The sequence below is a fragment of the Piliocolobus tephrosceles genome, chromosome 21, assembly GCF_002776525.5.
Source record: "Piliocolobus tephrosceles isolate RC106 chromosome 21, ASM277652v3, whole genome shotgun sequence".
NCBI lineage: Eukaryota > Metazoa > Chordata > Mammalia > Primates > Cercopithecidae > Piliocolobus > Piliocolobus tephrosceles.
Window position 1 is genome coordinate 15,542,361 of NC_045454.1, and position 26,937 is coordinate 15,569,297.

Below are 26,937 nucleotides of genomic sequence, written 5' to 3' on the forward strand. Positions count from 1 at the left end.
TCCCTCGCAGCTCCGGCGGGTAACGGCTCTGGCCCCGCGCGCCCCGGCTGCCGGCGCCGCCGCCCCGCCTTTCCGGGCCCCGGGCCCGAGGCTCAGCGCCGGGTCGACCTCCGGCCCCGGGCGGGCAGACGGACCAGCGTGCGTGCGTCCGTCCGTGCGCTCCGAGCGAGCCCCGCGCCGAACCACCGCCGCCTCCCCGCCCCGCCACTACTACGCGCTCCCCTCCCCCCGCCGCGCCTCCCCCCGCCCCTTCCCCGCTTCCCCCGCGGCCTTCCGCGCAAGCCCGGCCCCCCGCGCGTGAGCCCATTGGCTGCCGCCGCCGCGCGCGGGTCAGGCCCCGCCGCGCCCGCCCCCATTGGCCGCCCCGGGGGAACGTCAGTCATATGCAAATAAGGGCAGGGCGGGGCGGGCTCCGGTTGGCCCCGAGCCGGCCGGGGGCGGGGCCGCGGTAGGAGGGTGGCAGGGAGGGCGCACTGCAGTAAAGGCATCGAGCCAGGGGGGCGGTTCGGGGCGCCGCGCTGCGGAGGTCCCGGGGTTGTGCGTGGTGTTGTGTGTCCAGTCGGCGCGAGGAACACGCTCACGCGCGGCTCGGCCCGCCTCCCGCACACCCGCTTGGGCGCGCCTGGCCCCGCTGGGCAGACAAACTGCGCGTAGGGCTGGACGAAGCATCCCTGAGCCCTCACCTACTCACACTCACACTCCTCACAGACATACACACACACACTTTCGTGCCACACCCATTATCTCCTACACACCCCACGGGCACATATGCCCTCTGTCTTACACCCACACTGTCACACACGAAGTCACACCTCACACACCTGCTCACACAGATGTACAACCTCACACGCTCACAGTCCATCGCTCCCCACCCACCATCGTGCATTCACCCATCCTGTTCTCATCACCCATCTCATCCATGCCCTGTCACACATGCCTTGACAACCCGCATCCTCATCACACCCCCACCAGCCCACATGAATCATGCAAACAGACAACATGTCAAACAGGAGGAACTCGGCATAGCCCTGCTTGTCCACTACACACTCCACACCCCTCCCACACAACCACATACTCCTCCATCACACACACAGCCTTCCTAGCACTCACAAAGCACCTCCTATTCCCAGTGCACACTCAGCTCTCACAGACACCATCATATCGACCCCACCCTCTACATAATCCTACCCTAATGGGCACTACCTGCTTCAGTACCCAGGCCCATCAGGTATACAGAGCCCAGTGGCCATCGCCATTATTCAGCCACTCACCCTGACACTCATCTGCCACTCTGGATCCTCTGTCTAGCAGCATAAGGCAGGGGACCACACAGCACACCATGGCTGACCCCACCACACTACTCTGCCAGCCACCCACTAATCCCCACTCCTCCTCCCAGAAAAAAAGGGCCAGGAAGAAAGGAAACTAACACTTACTGGGGCTGCTGTGTGCTGGGAGCTTGTATGTATTATCTGGTTCACTGAATCCTCACAGCCACCTAGGGAGGTATGCTTTATTACACCCATTGTTCAGGTGAGAAAACGAGCCTCAGAGATTGAATAAACTGTGGCAAGATCATGCAGTCAAGATGTACCAGCCCAGAGCTCCAACTCAAGTGCTGTTTCCATTACTCAAGGCTTAACCTCAGGGTGGACCCAGGGAGGGAACTCCAAACAGAGGCTAGGGAATATAGTTAGACAATGATACAGAGCCACGTGGACCACAGAAAGGTGAGGGGGCTCACACGAAGACACAGGCAAGGATGTAGAGCCCATCTGGCAGAGACACAAAGGCCCTGGATCACTCAAGAGGGGCCCTGGGGCCACACCCAGTAAAGACACAGGACTGGGGTCGCACAGTTGGGCAGGTAAAGGTTGCACAGGCTAAGACGGACCAAGACTGGGCTCTTACACGGGTTGGATGGTCGACAGGAGCAGAGGAGCTCTTTCCCCAACCTGCCTCATCCACTGACAGAGCTGAAAGAATAGAGAGGGGGCAAAAACTGGGTAACCTGAGCCCAAAAGGGAAGGGAAGGTCTGTAGCTCTCTGACCTCCAGAGACTGCAGGGCCAGACACTTGGCTGTGAGCCTGGAGGGGCAACCAGAGGGACTATTAGGTGACTGCCCCCTCCTTCCTATGCAGTCCCAGACTCAGACCCTCCATTACCTCACTGCCCCAGGGACTGCAATGTGAGGCAGGAATTGAGGCTGAAATCAATGTGGCCCGCTATCTCCCCACCACTGCCCCCACCACTGCCCCCTCCTCTCCCCACCGGTGAGTGAGTCACCTACTGGCAAGTTAACCCCTTCTCTACTGCAATAAAGCCCAAGGACACAGCTCAGAGGAGCTCTGCCCCCCAGATCCCCCACTTCTGTTGGTTCAGAAAAAGAGCCAGGCATGGCACCGGAGGGAAAGAGGGCCCCACGCATCTGGGAGGGTTGCACATCTGGTAGAAGACACAGTGCCCACGGAGGAGAGATGGGAAGAGGCCCCATTCGGGGCAGGGTACAACCAAGTGGGGGCCTAGCCTGGTAGGGAGGGGCGGGAATCCGGGCGGGAAGGGCCCCCCTGCCCTGGGCGCTGGGCCAGCCCTATACTTAGCTTCTATTGTTCAGGGTGGAGGAACCCTGGGTGGGGGTGGATTTGGAGCAGAGGGGAGGGAGCAGGTCCTGTCCCTAGACAGCTCCCTCTCTCTTGCCATCCCCAACCCTAACTGGGGCCTCCCTAGTTGGAAAAAGGTACTGAGCAGGACTGTGATGGCAGCCACCCTCTGCGCCAACCCCTAACCAACTCCACAGAAGGACTGCCCCTAAACAGCCCCCACTGTGCCACCACACCCAGGCCTGGGGACAGGGAACCCAGACGAAGACATCAACAGTCAACCGGGCGGGCCGTGCAGGCTGAGGCCTGCCCAGAGGCCTGGGGCGAGCAGCCAGGGATGCTGACAGACTGAGGGACAGGCAGAGGCACACTCTAAACTCACGGGGCCCATTTATTGAGCCCGCTAGGCACCGCACCCCTGCCGGCCGCCTGCGGCTCCCCACCCTGCTCTCCAGGCCCAGGTCCCCGCCTCAGCTCACCACCCCGGTGTCCCCAGCTCCCCTCACCCGCTTTCCACATACACACCCACCCACCCACCCCGGGCGGCGTCGGCGACGGCCAGGGTTGCCTGGGGAACGAGCCCAGGATTGGGCTGGCGCGGCTCGGCAGGGATGGGGGGCTAAAAATAGCGCTGGGGTGAGTCAGTGTGAGTGGGGCTGGGGTAGGCAGGGGGACCAGGAGGAAAAGAGAGACAGGGGAGAGTGTGTGGGGGATGGTCCCCAAGGATTGGGAGATGGGTGCGATGCGGGGGTCGGGGGTTGAGAGACGTGGGTTTGGGGAAGGGAAGGTGCGGGGGCGGGGAAGGGGTGTACAGGCGCTGGGGCTGGGAGGGTTGGTCTGCGCGGGCTGAGAGAGGCGCCAAAGCCCGAGCAGAGGAGGGGGCGCCGCCCTGCGTTCCCCTTCCCTCCCCGCGCTCACGAGATTTTCCACTCGCCGCCTGGCCCCTAGCCAACCCCAGGCAGGCCCCACAAAGCCGCTTTGTGCAGGGAGGGCGGGCGGGTGCCCGGCCGGCCTGACACCCACGCGGGCCGCGGCGGGGCGCCGGCCAGCTGGCACCCGAGCTGTCTGCGTTGGGAGGGAGGAAGGGTCCCCCACCCAGCCCAAGGACGCGGCCGCGCAGGGGTTAATGGCTCAGGGGCGGGGAAGCAGGCCTCGGCCAATCAGCGGTCGGCGGGCGAGACGGCAACCAATGGGAAGGACGGAGGACCGACACAGGAGGCCTGCACCCAGGGGCGCGCGGGAACCAGCACCCCTGGGTGCCAGCGGGGGCTGGGCGCGGCCCTCGCTGGGTGCCAGTCCGCGTCTACGCAACCCCCAGAGCACCTGGTTTCCCCGACTACTTCGCAAGAAACAAGCTCAGTGGGGGGACAGCATCTTGCAGCCGAGAGGTGGCACAGCCGGGATTTGAACCCAAATCTATCTGGCTTCACAATCAGCTTTTCCGCCGAAAAAAGGGGACGGGAGTTCCCTGCCCGGTGCCTCGTGGGGAGCGGGAACAGGGAATAGGGTGGGGGTGGAGGAGGCGGCGCGGCGGGCTAGGGTCCAGCCGCCTGCGGTGCAGCCGCTGCCGCCGGTGGTAATGGGAGCCAGACGCCGTCGCCGCCGCTAATGCGCCTCCTTCCCGGCCACTAATGGAGCCATTAATACCCGGGCGCCGGGGGCTCCGGGACGTACCAACCCCTACCCCCCTGCCGCGCATGCGCACGCCTGCTGTCCCGCCGCGGCCTGCCGCCAGGAGGCAGCCTGACGCCTCGCAGTTCCAGGTGCTGGGGGCTCTTCTACAAAGTCACCAAGACTCACTCCTGCAACTTCACAAGCTCTTCCTCCTCTCCTCCTCTTCCCCAAGCCATCTTCTTCCCAACTCCTGCCTTTCCAGGGCGATCTCCAGGGGTCTCTGACACCTAGATCCGACCTTTTCCCTCCCCTGCTCTAAATGCTTTCTTGGCTCTTTACTGGCCCGAGTAGAGTCCCAGCTTCTCAGCCTGGCATTCAGGCTGGGCCTGTCGTCCACAGCACCCTTCTGCTAAGCCTGGACTCTGGTGTCAGCTCCAGCCTCAACTACCCACTAGGAGTTCATGCACTTTCACTCCTCCTGGTTTTTGCTCATGCAGCTGCTTCAGGTGGAATTGCCTTTTCCTTTCTTTGACTACTCTGAAATCTACTCATTCCTCATACTTCAGCTCAAATGTCACCTCCAATGAGAAACCTACCTGATCCTCCCTTATCAGCCCCCATGAACCACTGAGTTGTCCCTGCCCCCTGGCTTCCCCAGACTCAGTACCTCCCTCGGCTCATCCTTGCCGGTGCCTGCATCCATATCTGCCTTCCTCACCCACTTGCCCCAGGACTGCTCAGCCCTGGGCCTGACAGAGGGATGAGGAGGGAGCTGGTTCCTGCTGGTGGAGATAGGGTTCACTGTTTGAGACAAAATGGAAATTATGGTGGGCAGTACCTGGATCTGGGGAGTCAGGAGACCCAGGCCCTCTGGCCCCTCTTTTTCCCCACCTGCCCAAGCATAGTTGGTGGGTACTGCCTGGTCTCTGAGGCCCTACCCATTGGGGTGCACTATATCTGGGACTCGTTTCAATGAAGCTGGCATCAAATGAAAGGCAAGGGGTAGCAGGGGAGGTAGGGTGACCTGGGTCATGCCCTCTAGCAGGTGGGTGGGCACAGAAGCTTCTTTCCTGCCGCCCCCCACGGCCGGATCTCCTAGCTTGGTCCATACAGCCTCTGCCTTCCTGCCTGTCTTGGGAACAGGTGTTTGGATGGTGGATGGGTCTACAGGATGGATCTCAACACTTCTCAGCAGATTTCAGGGACAGTAGTAGGCAGTTAATTTGTCAAAGAGCATGAGGGGGCTCCCCGGCCTGGACAACCTCCCAACACTCCCCAAGAAGGAAGTAGGAGACCTGGTGCTTGGCAACTGCCCACTGTCTTAAAAGAACAGAACACCTGATATGCACAGGGTGGGGATGGGAGGCTGGCATGGGGGCAGCAAGTCCGTCCAAAGAGTGGGAGTGGGAGGGCCAAAGAGAAGCCAAGGCTGGCCCAGAGACACAGGATGCCAAGACTGGCAACCAAAACAGAAGGAGGGTGGGCTGAAAGCTCAGACAAGGACTAAAGTCCAGAGACAGACAAACCCAGGAAGACATAGGGAGCCCCCAGACTCAAAGAAGAGTCAGACAGATAGAGGTCCCGAAAGAGACACACGTATCGACCTAGAAATAGAGACCAGAGATAGAGGAAGCCAAGGATAAGACAGACAGACAGAGCCAGACTGCTAGACAGAGGCCCAGGACAAGAAGTAACGCCTGTCAATAAGGGGAAGCCAGGCAGGAAGCTGGGAGCCGGGAGGCCATACCAGGAATGGGGCTGAGACATCTGGCCTCCTGGACTGGGGCTGCAGGCCCTGGGGCGGGATCCTCTCCTGGGGAGCAGGCGGGAAGAGTCAGAGGGAGGTGGCAACGGCAGCTGGCTGGCCATGCCATGCGCAGAATGTGGAGAATGCCAGCCGCCTGCCCCAGCAAGTCCCCCAGCGGAAGCAAATGCCTGACTGGGGGCAGGAGCAGGCAGACTGCCCTGGGCCGCCCCCTCACACCTGCTGCCCTCTGATGGAGGGTCAGGCCCTGGCACGGGCCAGCAGAAGGGACGAAGCCTGCAACCTTACTATACCACTGAACATGGTCTGCCCTATCTGGGCCCCGTGGGGAGAAGGCTGCAAGCTGCCTACCTCCCAAGGGCTTAGGGAGGCCTCTGGGAGAAGAATGAAAGGGCCGGCTATTCAGGAACCTGAAGGCAGCCTGGATACCTCAGCATGGGTGTTGTTAGGGAGGTGCTCCTCAGAACTGCCAGGACAGGCACTGGACAAGTTATGACGACCAGGTGGCCCCCAGCAAGGGGCCTCCCTTCTCTGATCCTCAGTCTACCCCTGGACAACAGGCCTGGCAATCTGCTTCACAGCATCAGGCGGAGCTGATGAAATGGCCCCAAGCCTGGGGTTAGGCACACAGTCTTCGCTCAGTAGAGTAGGTATTATTGTTATCATTGTTATTATTGAAAGTGCTTGAGAGCCTGGGATATGGAGCCAGACAGTCTGATTTCAAATCCTGGCTCTTGGCAGCTGGGTGCGGTGACTCACGCCTGTAATCCCAGCACTTTGGGAGGCCAAGGTAGGAGGATCACCTGAGGTCAGGAGTTCAAGACCAGCCTGGCCAACATGGTGAAACCTCGGCTCTACTAAAAATACAAAAATTAGCCAGGCGTGGTGGCACACTCCTGTAATCCCAGCTACTTGGGAGGCTGAGGCGAGAGAATCGCTTGAACCCAGGAGGAAGTTGCAGTGAGCCAAGATTGCGCTACTGCACTGCAGCCTGGGCAACAGAGCCAGACTCTGTCTCAAAATCCTGGCTGTCTGGCTCATGCCTGTAATCCCAGCACTTTGGGAGGCTGAGGCAGGCAGATCACCAGGTCAGGAGATCAAGACCATCCTGGCTAACACGGTGAAACCCCGTCTCTACTAAAAATGCAAAAAAAATTAGCCGGGCGTGGTGGCAGGTACCTGCAGTCCCAGCTACTTGGGAGGCTGAGGCAGGAGAATGGCGTGAACTTGGGAGGCGGAGCTTGCAGTGAGCCGAGATCGCGCCACTGGACTCCAGCCTGGGTGACAGAGGGAGACTCTGTCTCAAAAAAAAAAAAAAAATTCTGGCTCTCTCTTTTCCTAGCTGAGGGACACCGGGCAAGTCACTTAGCCTCTCAGGCTATGGTTTCCTCCTCTGTGCAGTGGAACTAGTAATCATGGTACCAGCCTGGGGCATTGTGAGGATTCAGGGAGTAAAGACTCAGCAGGACTCACTGAAGTGTGCCAGGCACGTGTATCACCTGTGCTGCTCGGTGAGTTATTATTACTGCCACTTTTGGTAGTGACAGTCCCATAGTCTGGAGGCTGGGAGATGGCTCAAGGCCCTCATCCTGCCCCTCACTGCCTGGCTGGCCTCAATCAAGACTCTCCTTTTGTCAGGGCCTCACTTTTCCTCATCTGGAAAATGGTAACAAGAGCCCTGCTGGGCCTACTCTGGTAAGCCTCAGCATCCACTGCACCAGAGCCATCCCTCCCCACTCCACAGCAGGAGTGGCCACATGAAACAACACTGTAGGGGCCATGTTGGGGGCTGTGGGCACATGGAGGGGTGAAGGGTAGGGGAGTGGTTACAGACTCTCTGATTTAGTTTCTTCATTGCCAAAGGACAGAAATCCCTGCTGTAAAATTTGCTCATATCACCTATAACAACAAACGTAAAAAATGTTGGCATCAGGGTGAAACACATGGCTTACAACCTCAGTTCCGTACATGAGCATGAGGGGCAGGCATAGCCCATGTCCCTGTGCCCTGTCCCTAGGGACTGGCCTGGGCTGGAACCCCATAAGGGCAGGGCCAGGCCAGTGCTCCTTCCTGAAAGGGCTCCTGCCCCAGCCCAAGCCACAGTGGCTCCTACCCACATCCACACCCAGCCTCTTTCCTCCCTGGTCTCCCTGCCTCTGGCCTCAGAGACTCAAACACACCCTCCATGGCGCAGCAGTGGTTGAATCTGCTCAAAACCTTCCATGGCTCCCTAGTACCCTCAGGATACATTTCATAATGATCTTACTTAAGGGTCCTCTCTGATCTGACCCTTGCTCACCAATCTAGCCACACATCCCCAACACTCACTCGCCATCTAGAGCCTTTGACTTTGCAGATTCAACATCTTACAAATATCTGCTTTTGCCTTAAGGCCTTTGCACAAACTCTTTCCTCTGCCTGAAGGTCCTGCCTACCTTGCCAGGCTCACATCTGCACACCCTTCAGGTTTCAGTTCATAGGCACCTGGCCGTTCTTCCAAGAAGCCTTCTCTGACTTCTCAGACTGGACAGGCATCTTCTCTGGGCTCCCACGGCCTCCTGGGCTTCCTCCACCCCATCTCTGACCACCCGACTGTTACTGTCTAGGGAGGGGTCTATCTTTTCCAGAGGCCATGAACCCTGTGTAAATAGACTGTGTCCTCAGCACCATCCAGCACAGGGCCAGGCCCTGAATCAACAGTAGATTAATAAATAAATAAAAATAAATAAGGCCAGGTGCAGTGGCTCACACCTGGAATCCCAGCATTTTGGGAGGCCAAGACTGGAAGATTGCTTGAGCCCAGGAATTCAAGACCAGCCTGGGCAACATAGTGAGACCCCCTCTCTATAAAACTAAATAAATACATACATACATAAACAAGTAAGAAAGAAATGCTAGGAAGGAGCTTCTGACAGGTCTGTCACCCTCTCTGTGTTGCTCCTACAAGGCCCAGCCTGGCCTTGGTCCCTGGCTGTCCAGCATCATCTCAGAAATGGCACTCTCCCACCCCCAGCCTCAGCTCTCCAGCCACCATGGCCTTCCATCTTCCCCTCCCAGGCTGTGCTCCTTCCAGTCTCGGTGCTGTCCCGTCACCCTCCTCCCAGGAGGCTCTTCTGCCCCACGGTTGCTGGTTCCCACTCATCCTTCAATTCCTGAATTACACGCCCTGTCCTCAGGGCAGCCAGGCTAGATTCACACCTGGAGGAGTGCCCAGCACACCCCCCGGCTCCCTTCCACGGCACTGACTGTGCCTGTGATGTTTATTAGACACAGTGGTAAAGATGACGGCTCCAGTCCTGGTCCTGCCACCTCCTGGGAAGGACCTGTTAGAGACTCCGTCTGCCCATCTGTAATCCAGCACTATGGCCACGTGGTCACGGGCCAGCCTGCCTGGGTTTGAGGACTGCTCCAGGATTTACTAGCCATGTAACCCTGGGCAAGTTATGACTCTGGCCTTAGTCTCCTCTAAACAAGCATAATCATAGCACTCTCCTGTTAGGGTGGTTGTGAAGATAAAATGAGCTAATATTTGAAAAGGATTTAGGGCCGGGCGCGGTGGCTCAAGCCTGTAATCCCAGCACTTTGGGAGGCCGAGACAGGCGGATCACGAAGTCAGGAGATCGAGACCATCCTGGCTAACATGGTGAAACCCCGTCTCTACTAAAAAATACAAAAAAAACTAGCTGGGCGAGGTGGCGGGCGCCTGTAGTCCCAGCTACTCCGGAGGCTGAGGCAGGAGAATGGCGTAAACCCGGGAGGCGGAGCTTGCAGTGAGCTGAGATCCGGCCACTGCACTCCAGCCTGGGCCACAGAGCCAGACTCCGGCTCAAAAAAAGAAAAGGATTTAGAACAGGGGGTACATGGTAAGCGCTCTATGTGGTGGATGTGAAAATTTGGCAAGCTCACCTACATACAGTGCTTACCATGGCAATGCCCTCACCCGGTCCCCCAAGACATGGAAGCTGTTGCCACAATTATCATTCTCTGTTATCCCATCAGCTCCATGGAGACCTGACTCAGTCTGCATTCAATAAACGTTTGCTGACTGATAGACCTCTCGAGACCAGAATCTCTGACAGGAGGCCTCTGGAAACGGTGCCTTGAGCCTTAAAAGTCCAATCCCTTCCTGACATGTGAATTCCCACTGCAACATCTGTGCAGAGAGGAGGCCGGCCTCCGCTTGAAGCCCTCCCGAGGTGAGGAGCTCACCTCTCGAGAGTTCAGCTTGCAAGAGGCCCTCTAAGAGGTGAGCCTGGCACAGCCCACCCACTTCCACCTCTTACCTGTTCCAGGCCGGCCCATGATGACTTCCTTCTTGGGGGCAGGGTGGCTGGTATAGCTGCTGGGCACCAAAACGGGCAACAGGGCAGCAGGTGAGGGGTGGAAGGCCACAGGCTGAAAGGGTGAAGAAGCCAGGCCAAAGGTGGGCATCGGCTGGGCCACGGCAGTTGGTGCAGCTGGAGGCACAGTGATGGGCACGGGGGCTGGCAGAGGTGGGGGCAGGCCAGGCTTCCCACTGGCCACCCCAGTGGGCACCGGGGTCTCGCGGCAGCCCCGCCCAGGTCCCCCAGCCCGCACCTCACCAGCAGTGCCCACCTCCCCAGGGAATTTGGAGGGCAGTGGCACATCAGGGTTGCGGACAATGACAGGTGAGTCCCGCTGCACGGCAGGCACCCTGCGCACAGAGGGCCCCGGATCCGAGGTCAGGCCGGCAGGCGGGGGCAACAGCAGCAATGGCGAGGGCTGGCGGGAGCGAGAGAAGGGCACAGCAGGGGACACGGCCCGGAAGCCAGCTGGCGTGGAGGGTGTAGGTGTGTGGGACACTGAGTCCACACCAGAGTCTAAGCTGTCACTCTTGGGAAAGTCTGGGGCGGCTCCTCCACCCCCTGCGCCAGGGGCCCCCAAGGCCCCTGGGTGTGGCAACAGCTCTGTCTTCCGTCGCCCAGGGCTGATGGGCACGGTGAAGGTCAGGTTGGTCTGGAAGGTGGGTAGGATTCCAGAGGAGTGGCGCTCTCGGGGGGCAGGTGGCGGTGGGTGGGGGCCCAGGTCTGGCGGCGTCAGCACACCTGCCTTAGGGGTGCTGGCGCTCAGGTGGCGACTGCGGACTGCAGTGCGCTGGATGACTGGCGAGGCGTTGATGGGGCTGAAGTTGGCAGGGCGGAAACCGAACAGTGGCGAGGGTGAGGGTGACGGGGCTGGCGAGAAGGGCGATTGCGTGGAGACGGGTGAGAAGGAGGGCGTGCCTGAGCGCGAGCTGCCCAGCGACACCAGCATCACGGCCGCCTCACACTCGTCGAACTCAAAGCGTGACAAGTCAGCAGGGGCAACCAGGCGTGGCCGTGAGTCTCCACGAGCCGCCACACTGCTGGCCTCACTGTCCCTCGATGTCTCATCACCCCAGTCAAACTCTGTGCTGCCCTCACGGGCTGCCACGGCCGCGGGCCGGCCCGCCCCCCCAGGCCCACTGTCTGCCAGGCCCTCCATCTCTTTGGTTCGCATGGACAGGTGACGTGAGCAGTAGCCCCGCCGCTGTGACTCCTTCATGCAGCCATCTCGCGAGCACAGCCGGCGCCACTGCTTGCCGTTGAACTTCTTTCGTATTCCGCTGGGTGTGCAGACCACATCACCCTTCTTGTACTTCTGCTGGGCCGCTGTCAGTGGCGTGCGGGCCCGGGCTGCCGGTGCGGTCCCCTTTTCCAGGGAGGCCACACTGCTACTGCGGCTGCCACCCTGGCTCCCCTCCTGGCAGGGCGAGGGCTGCTCACCAGGGCGGCCGGGGCCCACAAAGGCTGGAGACTTGGGTGGCGGTGACAGGAGCTGGGGTGGGGGCAGTGGGAGCAAGGCGGGGGTACCCAACGCTGGAGGGTGCTTCTCCTCACCCTCCTCACAGTGAGTACCCAGGTTGCCACCAAAGCTGATCTTAGAGACCTCAGCGTCCTCGGGCTGTTTGGGGTCCAGGGCAGCAGGGCAGGGTGGCAAGGTGGTCCCAGGCTCCACCTGCTCTTCCTCGGGGCCTGTCGGGGGCTTCCTCAGCATGGCCTCAGGTTCCCAGGGGGGGCGCAGCAGGCGTAGGCTGGAGCGGGCCACCCACACGGCCTCCTCCGGCTCACGGTGCAGTGGCTGTGGGGGCTGCGGGAGGCTGCCTGGTGGGCCTGGCTGGGAGCTGGGGCCAGGGCTGAGACGGACCTTGTAGGCAGCTGGCTTGGTGGCCACCTCCACCACCACACCTTCCCGGTAGGCAGCCACGCCGGGCTCCACACAGGTACAGACAGCTGTGCCCACCACCAGGGCACCTGGTGGGGGTGCGGCATCCAAAACTACATCCACACCAGCGCCTGGCACCCCCTCGTAGAAAGTCAGGGCTCGGTCACCAGGGAACTGCACGCCCAGGTCCTGGCTTCGGCGCACCTGGCGCACCACAGCCGGCAGGAAGAGGCCATCACCACGCCGGGCCAGCACCCGCTGGGACCGCAGTTGCCGCAGGTCATAGCCGCCACTGGTACTGCCGGGGGGCCAGGGGCCTGGACCACAAGGCTCAGCCGGCTCATCTTCCAGGTCTGCCGAGTGCTCACTGGCTGTGTCAGTGGAGGAGGAGCGAGTGGAAGTGGGTGGCCGTGGAGGCACCCCCAGGCCACCGGCCTCCTCAGGGGTCCGCACCCGCTCTTCAGGGGCCCCAGCCACCCCACTGCTGCCAGCTCCGTGCTCCTCTACATACTTCTTCTTGGGTGCTCGAGACTTGAACGTGGCCGTCTTGCGGCTGAGTGAGGGCTCCCAGCGGCCTGCCTCCCCATCCCCTTTGGGGTCCTCAGCTGGGCCTGGAGCCGGGTCGCCAGGGTGCAGCTCCAGTGGAGGACCTTCAGCCCCAGGGCCCCGCTCAGCCTCCTCTTCCTCCCCTTCCTCAGCCTCTTCGGGCCCAGGCTGCGGCTGCTGTGCCTCGTCGTCCTCCTCCTCTGGCTTGTCACCCTCCCCGGCCCCTCGCCGCCTCAGAGCCTTGGCCCTGGTGGCTGGGGGAGACTTGCTGCCACTGCCAGGACCTGAAAGGCCAGTGCATGCCTTTTTCATTGGCTTCATTTTTCTTCACCTGCAGGGTGGGAAAGCAGACGGGGATTATGCGAAGCAACTCAGGAACCCCCACCAGAGCCAATGTACCCTAAGATTTCCCATTTGCTGAGTCTACTGTCTCCATTCCACCATCCCCAAGGCCTCCTTGCTGGCTGCCCTCAACTCATGTGATACCCCAGTCAGCACCAGGCACAGGCGAGCACCCGAGTCCCCTGAGTATACACACTCTGGCTCCCTGGGGAACGTTCACAGACACCTGCTGCCTCTGCAGAGGACACAGAGCACATGCTCTGCGTGTCCCCCAAGGGGACAGCAGAAGCACTAACAGTTCACACCTATGGAGCACTCCCTGGGTCCTGAACTCCATGCTAAACTTGCCTTTATTAACCCGTTTCATCCTCACAACAGCCCTAAAAGTAGGTGCTACTATCGGCCTCATTTCACACCTGAGGAAACCGAGCCATAGAAAGATGAGGCAACTTGTCCAACATCATCCAGGTGGGAAACAGTAGCGCTAGGGTCTGAACCCAGGCTCTCTGGCTCCAGAGTCCGTGCTCCTGACCATTTCAGTGTGCTGCCTGTCACATGATCCAGAGGGCACATTTACTCTCACTGTCGCCATGCAGAGAGTACATGCACTCAGACACACACACATGCACAAGCACCAAGTCACAGAAAGGGAGGTGACTGGGCTGTGATATGAGCCTCTCTCCGCCCCCCACCCTCCCTCTGCCACTCTGGGCGGCCTGGCATGGCCAGGCATTGTGGGAAGAAGTGGGCAGCTGAGAGTCCCGAGGGACAGCTGCCCACTCTGTTCTGCACCCCAGGGCTGCCAGGTACAGCCATCTCCCCAGATCCTGGCAGGGAGCAGGCAGGGGCATGTCTGGGGCAAGAGCTCATACCCAGCATTGCCACGGGGCCGTGCATGAGCACACGCACGCGCACAAACACACACACACGCACACACACGCACAGAAGCACGCACACGTCATCACACAGTGGGACACAGAGCTACACCCCAGGGTTTCTCTGTCCCACTGGATGGGAGCCTGCTCCTCCCCCCACAGCACCCAGCGTGATACCCGCAAGCCCAGCCCCCTTCTTCTTGCCTGCATGCATCCCCGCCCTGGCTGGGCTGGCTCTGGCAGGGTGGCTGAGTCGGCCAGCCCCCCGCAAGCCCCCAAATATGCCCTCCAACTCCAAGTGGGGATAAGTGGGATAAGGTCAAAGAAAGCAGGACAAGCCCAACAGGCCAACCTCACCCACTTCCTGAACAGTCATTACTGCCCGCCCCCTTTCCAGCTGCCCTGAGAAAAGACAAGGGGAAAAAACTTTACTCTGAAGTGACTAAGAGAACCTGAGAGGCCAAAACGGAGGCCTCTAGGAGGGTTGGGGGGGCCCAGGACCATAAGCCAAACACAATGAGGGGCAACCCCAACTTAGTCTTCCAGCTACTGGGGGACCCTTGACCTCATGCTCTCTCACTAGGGGCCTGCTCCTCCTGTGGAGCCTGGAGTCCCAGGCCTGCCCTTTCTTGGGCCAATCCTGGGGTCCTCACAGGTAGAGCCTGGAGGGCACCCCGGGGCTGGCACCCAAGTGCCCAGAAGTTGGGTAGCCATCACCACCTACTACCCACTGACCCACTGGACTACCATACTGGGGACTGAGATCTGGCCCCAGGTTTTTCCAAACACAAACCTTTGCATACCCCACCCAGGGCCTACAACTATGCCGCCTGTACCCCCAGACCTTGCTGCCTGGCCCAGCCTCTCTTCACCCCAGAGCTGCTTTCTTTCCCCTAGGGCCTACTCTCTTCCTGTCCAGCCCCTCTGAATAACTCCCACCCAAGCCCCAGGGGCCCTCACCTTCCTCAGATTTGAGTAGTAACTCCCGGAACCCAGGCCAGCCCAGGCCCTGGCTCTTTGGGGTCTCATACCCTCTGTTTCTATTAGTCCTCCTGGCACCAGCTTCTCTGCCACTCTCTCTCCCATCCTGTCACCACCTCTATCTCTACCTCTCTGTTAGCATGCCCTAGGCCCCCTCCTGTCACCCCCTCCTTGTCACCCCCATTTATCTCTGTCACCTATTCCTCCCAGTCACTCTCCTGTCAGCCATCTCCGGACCTGTCACCTTCTCTCCCCATCACCTCTCCTTGTCACACTCTCCAACTCTGTCCCCTCCCTCTCCCTGTCACCCTGATCTAGTCCTGTCACCCCTCCATTCCTGTTACCCTTCTTTGCCCACCACCCCCTCCCCCAGTTACCCCTTTTCTGTCAAACCCCCACCACTTCCTCCACTCCCTCCTCCCTTCCCACCATTCCGCCCACCCCTTTCCCCCTGTACCCCCTCCCCGTCCCTGCCACCTGTCCCCTCGAGGCCCCCAGCCCCCCGGACCCCCCTTTCCCGTGTCAGCCCTGGCCCCGCCCCTCACCTTGGGCTCGGCGGGGTTTCGGGGCGGGGGGCCGTGGCTCCGGCTCGGTCCGGTCCGGTCCCTCCCCGCCCCCCCTCCGGCTCTCCCTCTCGATTCTCCCTTTTTTTTTTACTCCAACACACAAAATGGTGAATGGACCTGCAACAGCTGGAGCAGCCAGCCAATCAGCGATCACAACCCCGCTGACCGGCGCCAGCCTAGACCAATAGATATCCGCAGCCTGGTCGGCTCCGCCTCTCGACTATGAGCGACGTTCGAGGGGACCAATCGGGCCCATCCGGCAGCGCTGGGGGGCGGGGCCAAAGTCCAAGACCGGCCTCCCTCCGGGACCGACACTAACCTGAGCCTACGACCGCCTGATCTGCCTAGGGCCCTACCCTACAACAAGTGAAGGACACCAGCCGTATCCAATTGCACGCCGTCTTAGTTCCAAATGACAAATACAGTACCCAGTCGCCATGCAGCCTAGGCCGGAACCCAACCTCTGTGAGGGACAGTAACCAATGAAATGAAAGAAGGAGGGGCTAAGGGACAGGCTGTCCAATGAGTGGACGTAGGAGGCGTGGCCCGAACGTTTGTTGACCGACTAGTCGCAATTCCTGCTGGGAATCGTAGTCGTCTCACGTCTTCGGCCCATAGCCGACAGTACAAGGCAGACTACAACTCCCATGTGACAGAGTGCCTGGAGCACCAAAGAACCCCGGCGAGGAGAAAAAGTCGAAAAGGGCAGTTCATCGTGAGTCTCACTGGACGCCAGGAGTATCTTAGACCCAGGGCCCCGACTCACCCGTATTCCTGGCTCTGGCGTCGCCGGTGGCTCCTCTCAGTGGCAGCGGTAGCGGCAGGAGGGGGAGGTGCAAGGAGCAGCCAACCGCCACCCGCGAGCCTCGCAGCCAATCAGCAGCGGCCGGGGCGGTGCAATGACCTCACCGGCTCTACTCTCTTACCCCTCCCCCATGTGGTTGTTGCTGCCGGTAGACAGAGTAGGGAAGTTTGGGTTGGGGGAGGGGAGGCGAACCAGTGATGTCACCTTTCCCCTTCTTGATTGGCTGCCGGGTGGCCAAGACTACGACCAATCGACGGTCTCGAAAAGTCTGGCGCGGCCCCGCGGAAAGCACTGTTGCCACCGGGAGGGGAGAGAACGCGCGCTTGTGGGGTGTCGCGCGCTGCAGTATAGGCAACGCGCGCGGCCTGGGGCCCGGGGGACAGGTCACCTCCTCGAAGAGTTTGACATTTAGGACGGCGCAGTTTGACAGCCCACTAGGCATCGGGACAGGGGGCCGAGATGAGGAAATGCAGCGCTTCTTGGGGCTTCGCACTGCATTACGCGGAGAGCCACACTTTGTGGGTGTACGCCCCCGGCGGAGGGAGATTTTTAAAGATCCTAGGGGTAGGGGGGTGTCACACTGGAGTGGAGGAGGACAGGGAGATGCCCTGTTTGTAGTAGATGCCTGCTGCCCCGATACGAGTTTACAACCAGGTGTGAACCTGTCTGCAATGCATTTATGCCTTCCACCTTGTATTTGCCCTGCTCCGAGGCTAATGGGAAGCCATATGGGTTACGCTGGCCGCAGGGAGGGTTTCTTTTGCCTGTGACAGGTTCAAATTCCACACTGGAATTCACACCATTTGTGAGGAAACTGCATCCAGTCTATGGCAAGTCATACTGTCCACGAAACACTCAAACTACGTGTGAAAGAATGTGCTAGGGCATAGAGCTAGTTCATAGCATAGAAGAAATATCGGTTGTCCAATGGGGTTCATGGACTATGAAGGATATTCACATCTATGAGAAAGTCCCACTGTTCACAAATTATTTGTCTTGAGATTGGGGGAAATTCACTGTCCACAAGGAGTTCACACTCGGAAGGAATCTTATACCCTACACTGTTATATTATTATTATTATTTTATTTTTATTTTTTTCCCCTGAGACGGAGCCTTCCTCTGTCGCCCAGACTGGAGTGCAATGGTGTGACCTCGGCTTACTGCAACTTCCGCCTCTTCGGTTCTAGGGATTCTCCTGCCTACGCCTCCTGAGTAGCTGGGATTACAGGCACGCACCACCACACCCGGCTAATTTTTGTATTTTTAGTAGACACGGGGTTTCACCATGTTGGTCAGGCTAGTCTTGAACTCCTGACCTCGTGATCCACCCGCCTCAGCCTCCCCAAGTATTGGGATTACAGGCGTGAGCCACCGCGCCCAGCCCTGTTATATTATTTATACAATCTTAAACTTATCATACTCCTAGTACTATTGTAATATAATTTTATTTATCTATTTATTTATTTTTAATTGAATTTATTTTTTTTGAGATGGAGTCTCACTCTGTCGCCCAGGCTGGAGTACAGTGGTGCAATCTCGGCTCACTGCAACTTCTGCCTCCTGGGTTCAAGCGATTCTCATGCCTTAGCCTCCTGAGTAGCCGGGATTACAGGCGCGCGCCACCATGCCCCGCTAATTTTTGTATTTTTAGTAGAGATGGGGTTTCACCATTTTGGTCAAGCTGGTCTTGAACTCCTGACCTCATGACTCGCCCACCTCAGCCTCCCAAAGTGCTGGGTTTACAGGCGTGAGCCGCTGTGCCCGGCCTAATTCTATTTATTTTTATTTTATTTTAATTTTTTTTCAGACAGGGTCTCACTCTGTCGCCCAGGCTGGAGTGCAGTGGCAGCATCATAGCTCACTGCAACCTTGAATGCTTGGGTTTAAGCAATCCTCCTGCCTCAGCCTCCTGAGTAGCTGGGACCACAGGCATGCACCACCATGCCCTGCTAATTTTTTTTTTTTTTTTTCTAGAGATGGAGTCTCGCTATGTTGTCTAGACTGGTCTCCAATTTCTAGCCTCAAGCTATCCTTCCATCTTGGCCTCCCGAAGTGCTGGGATTATAGGAATAAGCCACTGCGTCTAGCCTTTAATGTAATCCTAAAGGACAATTCATCCTTCCATATTGGGTGGACCTGGAGTTGAGGGAGGTTTGACAAAGCAGTTTATATTGTGCACATTGGGTAGATGCTGAATCTGGGGGAAATTTACACTCAAGAGAGTGCACACTGTCTTTGTAGGTAGCCCCATGGGGAGTGGTTCATGGTATCACAAAAGGGGTTCACAGCAGCCACAGAAAGTTCTCCATGCATGGAGATGTGCCCTGTCTGTGTTAACTTTGTCCTGGATACGAAGAGATTACACTGTCTGTGGGGAAGCTCATAAGGGGCAGGAGTTCACATTGCCAATGGGAGCTTACATTATGTTTGGGGGAGATTTTTATTGATTAAGGTAGGATTTCATGTTCCACAGTCGGTTTGCATCAGGTGTGAGGGAGAATTAGACTTTTAGCAGAGAGGTGTGTACTCTGCATGAGGGAACTCTGCATGAGGGAACTTGGCCTAGGGAACCTGCTGCAGTGAAAGGAGGTCTTGACTGTCAGTTGAACGGCTTTTCTCTGGCTGTGGTAAATTTATAATATCTGTGTAGGGATCCCCACTGCTTACAAGAGTTATACCATGTTGGGATGCTGAGAAGGCAGATCACTTGAGGTCAGGAGTTCAAGACCAGACTGGCCAACATGGTGAAACCCATCTCTACTAAAAATACAAAAATTCGGCTGGGTGTGATGGCTCACGTCTGTACTCCCAGCACTTTGGAAGGCCAAGGTGGGTGGATCACCTGAGATCGGGAGTTTGAGACCAGCCTGGCCAACATGGTAAAACTCCATCTCTACTAAAAATACCACAAAAATTAGCCAGGCATGGTGATGGGTGCCTGTAATCCCAACTACTCAGGAGGCAGAGGCAAGAGAAACAGTTGAGCCCAGGAGACAGAGGTGGCATGAGCTGAGATTGTGCCATTGCATTCCAGCCTGAGCGACAGAACAAGACTCTGTCTCCAAAAAATAAAAATGCAGGCCAGGCGTGGTGGTGCATGCCTGTACTCCCAGCACTTTAGGAGGCCAAGGCAGGCAGATTGTGAGGTCAGGAGATCGAGACCATCCTGGCTAACACGATGAAACCCCATCTCTACTACAAATACAAAAAATTAGCCAGGTGTGGTGGCATGCGCCTGTAGTCCCAGCTACTTGGGAGGCTAAGGCAGGAGAGTCACTTGAACCCAGGAGGCAGAGATTGCAGTGAGCTGAGATTGCACCACTGTACTCCAACTTGGGCGGCAGAGAGAGACTCCGTCTCAAAAAAAAAAAAAAAATAGCCAGACGTGGTGGCACGCATCTGTAATCCCTGCTACTCAGGAGGCTGAGGCAGGAGAGTGTCTTGAACCTGGGAGGTGGAGATTACAGTGAAGTGAGATTGCACCACTGCTCCAGCCTGGGCAACAAAGTGAGACTCAGACTCAAAAAAGAGGAAAAAAAAAAAAAAAAAAGAAAGAAAAAAAGAGTTATAGCGTGCATAATAAATACATGAAGGAAACCTGTAAATGGGAATTCACACTGTCCAAGGCCTGTTTCCCCGGTCATTGAGGAAAAGTGTGCACAGGGAGCTGCACCCTGCCCCTGGGAGAATTACATAAACCATAGTTAACTTAGTTACACAGTTAATTGAAATTACACTGTCATGTGGGGTAAGGGGTGATGCTACAGAAGGCAGGATAGCACAGGCTTAGCCAGACTGCCTAAGGTAAAATCCCAGCTGGGCTTTTTCCCAGCTGTGTGACATTGGGAAAGTTACTTAATCTCTGTATGTCTTGATTTCCACCCTTGTAAAAAGGGATAATAAAATAACCTTAAGCAGTAAACCGCAGGACCTTTTTTTTTTTTTTTTTTTTGAGACAGTCTTGCTCTGTCGCCCAGGCTGGAGTGCAGTGGCACAATCTCGGCTCACTGCAAGCTCCGCCTCCTGAGTTCACACCATTCTCCTGCCTCAGCCTCCTGAGTAGCTGGGACTACAGGAGCCCGCCACCATGCCCAGCTACTGTTTTGTATTTTTAGTAGAGATGGGATTTTACCATGTTAGCCAGGATGGTCTTCATCTCCCGACGTCGTGATCCACCTGCCTCGGCCTCCCAAAGTGCTAGGATTACAGGTGTGAGCCACCGGGCCCAGACCGCAGAACTTTATTTACTTATTTCTCTTGAGTAGCTGAGACTACAGGCACACGCCATGATGTCCAGTCAATTTTTGTATTTTTAGTAGAGACAGAGTTTCACCACGTTGACCACATGGTCTCGATCTCTTGACCTCATGATCTGCCTTCCAAAGTGATGGGATTACAGGTGTGAGCCACTGCACACAGCTGGGTTTTTTTTTTTTTTTTTTTCTTTTTTGAGACATAGTCTTGCCCTGTTGCCCAGGCTGGAGTGCCCTGGTTCAATCTTGGCTCACTGCAGCATCCGCCTCCTGGGTTCAAGCAATTCTCCTGTTTCAGCCTCTCAAGTAGCTGGGACTACAGGCACTTGCCACCATAGCCAGCTAATTTTTTTTTTTTAAGACAGAGTCTCCCTCTGTCTCCCAGGCTGAAGTGCAGTGGCACAATCTTGGCTCACTACAAGCTCCACCTCCCAGGTTCATGCCATTCTCCTGCCTCAGCCTCCTGAGTAGCTGGGACTACAGGTGCCCGTCACCACGCCCGGCTACTTTTTTGTATTTTTAATAGAGACGGGGTTTCACCATGTTAGCCAGGATGGTCTCAATCTCCTGACCTCATGATCCGCCTGCCTTGGCCTCCCAAAGTGCTGGGATTACAGGCGTGAGCCTCTGCGCCCAGCCAAGTCATAGTGTTTTTTTAATCTCTGTGTGTATAGAAGGGATACTGGGTAAATTTTTTTTGTTTTGGCTCTTTTGAGATGGATTGTCGCTCTTGTTGCCCAGGCTGGAGTGCAATGGCACAATCTCTGCTTACCACAACCTCCACCTCCTGGGTAAGCAATTCTCCTGCCTCAGCCTCCCGAGTAGCTGGGATTACAGGCATGCACCACCACCCCTAGCTAATTTTATATTTTTAGGAGAGACAGAGTTTCTCCATGTTGGTCAGGCTGGTCTCAAACTCCCGACCTCAGTTGATCTGCTCGCCTTGGCCGCCTAAAGTGCAGGGATTACAGGCATGAGCCACCGCACCCAGCCATTTTTTGTTTTTTCTTTTGAGACAGGGTCTTGGTCTGTTGCCCAGGTTGGAGTACAGTGGCGTGATCTAAGCTGACTGCAGCCTCTGCCTCCTGGGCCTAAGTGATCCTCTCACCTCAGCCTCCCCAGGAGCTGGGACTACAGGCATGCACCACCATGCCTGGCTAATTATCATTTTTAGCAGAGATGGTGTCCGTCTGTTGCCCTGGCTGGTCTCAAACTCCTGGACTCAAGCGATCCACCTGTGTCAGCCACCCAAAGTGCTGGGATTACAGGTGTGAGCCACTGTGGCTGGCTGCTATTGGTAACTTTTTTTTTCTGAGACGGGGCTTCTCAGCTTATTGCAACCTCCACCTCCCAGGTTCAAGCGATTCTCCTGCCTCATCCTCCTGACAGACATGCATCACCACACCCAGCTAATTTTTGTATTTATTGATTGATTTTTTAAATTATTATTATTATTTTTTAAGATGGAGTCTTGCTTTGTCACCCAGGCTGGAGTGCAGTGGCATGATCTCAGCTCACTGCAAGCTCCGCCTCCCAGGTTCACGCCATTCTCCTGTCTCAGCCTCCCAAGTAGCTGGGACTGCAGGTACCTGCCACCACACCCGGCTAATTTTTTCGTATTTTTAGTAGAGACGGGGTTTCACTGTGTTAGCCAGGATGGTCTCGATCTCCTGACCTCGCGATCCGCCCCCTTTGGCCTCCCAAAGTGCTGGGATTACAGGTGTGAGCCATCACACTTGCCTTTTTTTTTTTTTTAGTAGAAATGGGGTTTCACCATCTGGGGCAGGCTGGTCTCCAACTCCTGACCTCGTGATCCGCCCACCTCAGCCTCCCAAAGTGCTGAGATTACAGGCCTGAGCCACCATGCCCAGCCAGGTAACTTTTTATAGAAGAACTAAGACTGTTGGTGGGGGGGTGTTCATGGAATTTTATGAAGGTTACAAAGGTCCAGAGGGTTTCTTTTTGTTCTTCTTTTTAATATTTGTTTGTTTGGTTTTGGTTTTTTTGTTTTGTTTTATTTTGTTTTGAGACGGGGTCTTGCTCTGTTTCCCAGGCTGCAATGCAGTGGTGCCATCTTGGCTCACTGCAACCTTGGCCTCCTGGATTCATGCCATTCTCCTGCTTCAGCCTCCTGAGTATCTGGGACTACAGGTACCTGCCACCACACCCGGCTAATTTTTTTTTTTTTTTTTTTTTTTTGTATTTTTAGTAGAGATGGGGTTTCATCATGTTAGCCAGGATGGTCCCGATCTTCTGACCTCATGATCCGCCCAACTTGGCCTCCCAAAGTGCTGGGATTACAGGCGTGAGCCACCAGGCTCAGCCTGTTTTTGTTTTTTCTTTTAGGGACCAGGTCTCACTACATTGCCTAGGCTGATCTTGAACTCCTGAGTTCGAGCCATTCTCCTGCCTTGGCCTCCCAAAGTGGTGGGAATAAACAGGTGTGAGCCATGGCCCAGAGGGCTTCAAGAGAACATGGAGTTTCTACCTGTGTGTGGGAAATAATTACCTCATCCATGACCTGATGAAACTGACATACCACGCAGGGCAGGGTGCTGTAGCTCTCACACCTGTCATCTCAGCACTTTGGGAGGCCCACATAGGCAGATCACTTGAGGTTAGGAGTTCAAAACCAGCCTTGCCAACATGATGAAACCCCATTTCCACTAGAAATACAAAAAAAAAAGGTTGGGAGCTGTGGCTCACTCCTGTAATCCTAGCACTTTGGGAGGCCAAGGCATGTGAATTACCGGCGGTCAGGAGTTCGAGACTAACCTGCCCAACGTGGTGAAACCCTCTCTCTACTAAAAACACAAAAATTAGGCCGGGCGCGGTGGCTCAAGCCTGTAATCCCAGCACTTTGGGAGGCCGAGACGGGCGGATCACGAGGTCAGGAGATCGAGACTATCCTGGCTAACACGGTGAAACCCCGTCTCTACTAAAAAATACAAAAAACTAGCTGGGCGAGGTGGCGGGCGCCTGTAGTCCCAGCTACTCGGGAGGCTGAGGCAGGAGAATGGCGTAAACCTGTGAGGCGGAGCTTGCAGTGAGCTGAGATCCGGCCACTGCACTCCAGCCTGGGCGACGGAACGAGACTCCGTCTCAAAAAAAAAAAAAAAAAACAAAAAAAAAAACACAAAAATTAGCCAGGCATGGTGGCAGGCGCCTGTAATCCCAGTTACTAGGGAGGCTGGGGCAGGAGAATCGCTTGAACCGGAGAGGCGGAGGTTGTAGTGAGTTGCGATCATGCCATTGCACTCCAACTGGGGGCGACAAGAGTGTAACTCTGGGCCAGGCACAGTGGCTCACGCCTGTAATCCCAGAACTTTGGGAGGCCGAGGTGGGTGGATCACGAGGTCAGGAGATAGAGACCATCTTGGCTAACACGGTGAAACCCCGTCTCTACTAAAACTACAAAAAATTAGCCAGGCATGGTGGCGGGCGCCTGTAGTCCCAGCTACTCAGGAGGCTGAGGCAGGAGAATGGCGTGGACCTGGGAGGCAGAGCTTGCAGTGAACTCAGATTGCGCCACTGCACTGGAGTCTCACTCTGTTGCCCGGACTGGAGTGCAGTGGCGTGATCTGGGTCCACTGCAACATCTGCCTCCTGGGATCAATCAATTCTCCTGCCTTAGCCTCCAGAGTAGCTGGGACTACAGGTGTATGCCACTACGCCCAGCTAATTTTTTGTATTTTCAGTAGAGATGGGGTTTCACCGTGTTAGTCAGGATGGTCTCCATCTCCTGACCTCGTGATACGTCCGCCTTGGCCTCCCAAAGTGATGGGATTATAGACATGAGCCACCCCGCCCAGCCAATATTACAAACCTATTCTATGACACTCACTGGTCTAAGCACTGGTGATAAGGCAGTGAAAAATATAGACTGAATCCAGCTCGGCTCAGTGGTTCACGCCTGTAATTCCAACACTTTGGGAGGCTGAGGCGCATGGATCACTTGAGGTCAGGAGTTTCAGACCAGCCTGACCTGTAATCCCAGCTACTCAGGAGGCTGAGGCAGGAGAATTGCTTGAATCTGGGAGGCAGAGGTTGCAGTGAACCAAGATTGCGCCACTGCACTCCAGCCTGGGCAACAAGAACGAAACTCTGTCTCAAAAATAAATAAATAAATAAATAAATAAATAAGCTGGATACAGTGTCTCCCGCTTGTAATCCCAGCACTTTGGGAGGCTGAGGCGGGAGGATCACTTGAGTCCAGAAGTTTGATACCAGCCTGAGCAACACGGCGAAACCCCGTCTCGACAAGAAAATACAAAAAAAAAAAAAAAAAAAAAAAAAAATTAGCTGGGAGTGGCTGGGCATGGTGGCTCACGCCTGTAATCCCAGCACTTTGGGAGGCTGAGGCGGGCAGATCACAAGGTCAGGTGTTTGAGACCAGCCTGGCCAAAATGGTGGAACCCCATCTCTACTAAAAATACAAAAATTAGTTGGGCATGGTGGCGGGTGCCTGTAGTCCCAGCTACACGAGAGGCTGAGGCAGGAGAATCCCTTGAACCCGGGAGGCAGAGGTTGCAGTGAGCTGAGATCGCACCATTGCACTCCAGCCCGGGTGACAGAGCAAGACTCCGTCTCAGAAAAAAAAAAAAAAATTAGCCAGGAGTGGTAGCATGTGACTTGGTCCCAGTTACTTGGGAGGCTGAGGTAGGAGGAAGCTTGAGCCTGACAGGCGGAGTTTGCAGTGAGCCGAGATGGCGTCACCGCACTCCAGCCTGGGCAACAGAGCCAAACCCTATCTGAAGAAAAGGAAAAAAAAAAAAAAAAAAAAAAGTAGCTGATTCTAGAATAGTCAAAGGTAGAACTGGTGGAAATTCCCTTCAGATTGGATATCGGATGAGAGAAAGGGGGCAAGGATGACTCCAAGGTATTCAGCCTGAGCAGCCAGCAAAATGGAATTGCAATTTCCTGAGATGGGGAAGCCTGTGGGGGCAGCTGGGGGGAGTTGAGGAAGACCATTTTTGATTTGGCAAGCTTGAGAAATTCAAATAGACACACTGGTGAGGTCGTTGGATGTGCCAGATTGGAGTTCAGGGGAGAGTCAAGACTGAGATACAAATGTGGGCGGAGGCCAGGCGTGGTGGTTCACAGCTGTAATCCCAACATTATTGGGAGGCTGAGGTGGGAGCATCACTTGAGCCCAGGAGTTCAAGACCAGTCTGGCCAACATAGTAAGATCCCCATCTCTCCAAAAAGATAAAAAAATCAGCCAAGTGTGGTGGTGCACAGCTGTAGTCTCAGCTGCTCAGGAAGCTGAGGTGGGAGGATCACCTGAGACCCAGGATGTCAAGTCCGCTGTGAGCTGTGATCGCACCACTGCACTCCAGCTGGACAACAGAGTGAGACCCTGTCAAGAAAGAAAAAGAAGAAAGAAAGAGAGAGATCAGAGACACAGAGAGAGAGAGAGAGAGAAGGAGAGAAGAAAGAGATAAACAAGTAAATAAATAAATGAATGTGGGTGTAATCACCATAGAGATAACATCCGCCATGGGACTGGTGGAGGTTATCAAGGGAACGAGTCTAGACAGAGGAGAAAACAGAGATCTGATTCCTGGTGCCTTCAGCATCTCCGGTCAGGGAGATGCGAAAGATGGTACTCTAAGGGGGTGACATTCGGTTTAGAGGTGGTCACACTGTTCATGGTTGGCTGTAACATGAGATGAGTCATACTATTCATTTTTTAAGTTTTTGTTTGTTTTGATAGAGAACACTGCAACAAGGTTTTGCAGAGGGGGAGAGATTGGACTCAATCCCTGGCATCACAGTAGTTTTTTTTTTCTTTTTTTTTTTTTTTTTTTTTTGAGACGGAGTCTGGCTCTGCCGCCCAGGCTGGAGTGCAGTGGCCGGATCTCAGCTCACTGCAAGCTCCGCCCCCGGGTTCACGCCATTCTCCTGCCTCAGCCTCCCGAGTAGCTGGGACTACAGGCGCCCACCACGTCGCCCGGCTAGTTTTTTGTATTTTTAGTAGAGACGGGGTTTCACCGTGTTAGCCAGGATGGTCTCGATCTCCTGACCTCGTGATCCGCCCGTCTCGGCCTCCCAAAGTGCTGGGATTACAGGCTTGAGCCACCGCGCCCGGCGTTTTTTTTTTTCTTAAGAAACAGGGTTTTGGGCCGGACGCAGTGGCTCAAGCCTGTAATCCCAGCACTTTAGGAGGCCAAGACGGGCGGATCGTGAGGTCAGGAGATCGAGACCATCCTGGCTAACACCGTGAAACCTCGTCTCTACTAAAAAATACAAAAAACTAGCCTGGTGAGGTGGCGGGCGCCTGTAGTCCCAGCTACTCAGGAGGCTGAGGCAGGAGAATGGCGTAAACCCGGGAGGCGGAGCTTGTAGTGAGCTGAGATCCGGCCACTGCACTCCAGCCTGGGC

General features: G+C 56.2%; 1 protein-coding gene across 7 annotated transcripts in view; it reads right to left on the reverse strand.

The window, feature by feature from the left end:
* CIC (capicua transcriptional repressor) overlaps nt 1–16,350 on the reverse strand; it is a 27,970-nt gene extending 11,620 nt beyond the window's left edge. For 5 of the 7 annotated variants that reach the window (XM_023229247.1, XM_023229248.1, XM_023229251.1 and 2 more), the window contains exons 1-2: nt 15,474–15,618; nt 10,264–13,061 (exon numbers count right to left, since the gene is read on the reverse strand). In XM_023229247.1, coding sequence (XP_023085015.1) covers nt 10,264–13,051 — 2,788 coding nt within the window. In that variant the 5' untranslated portion in view covers nt 13,052–13,061; nt 15,474–15,618. Of the gene's footprint in view, nt 1–10,263; nt 13,062–15,473; nt 15,619–16,260 lie in introns of those variants that run through there. The other 2 variants (XM_023229246.1, XM_023229245.1) reach the window with 2 other exon arrangements.
* Between the last annotated feature and the right edge of the window lie 10,587 nt (nt 16,351–26,937).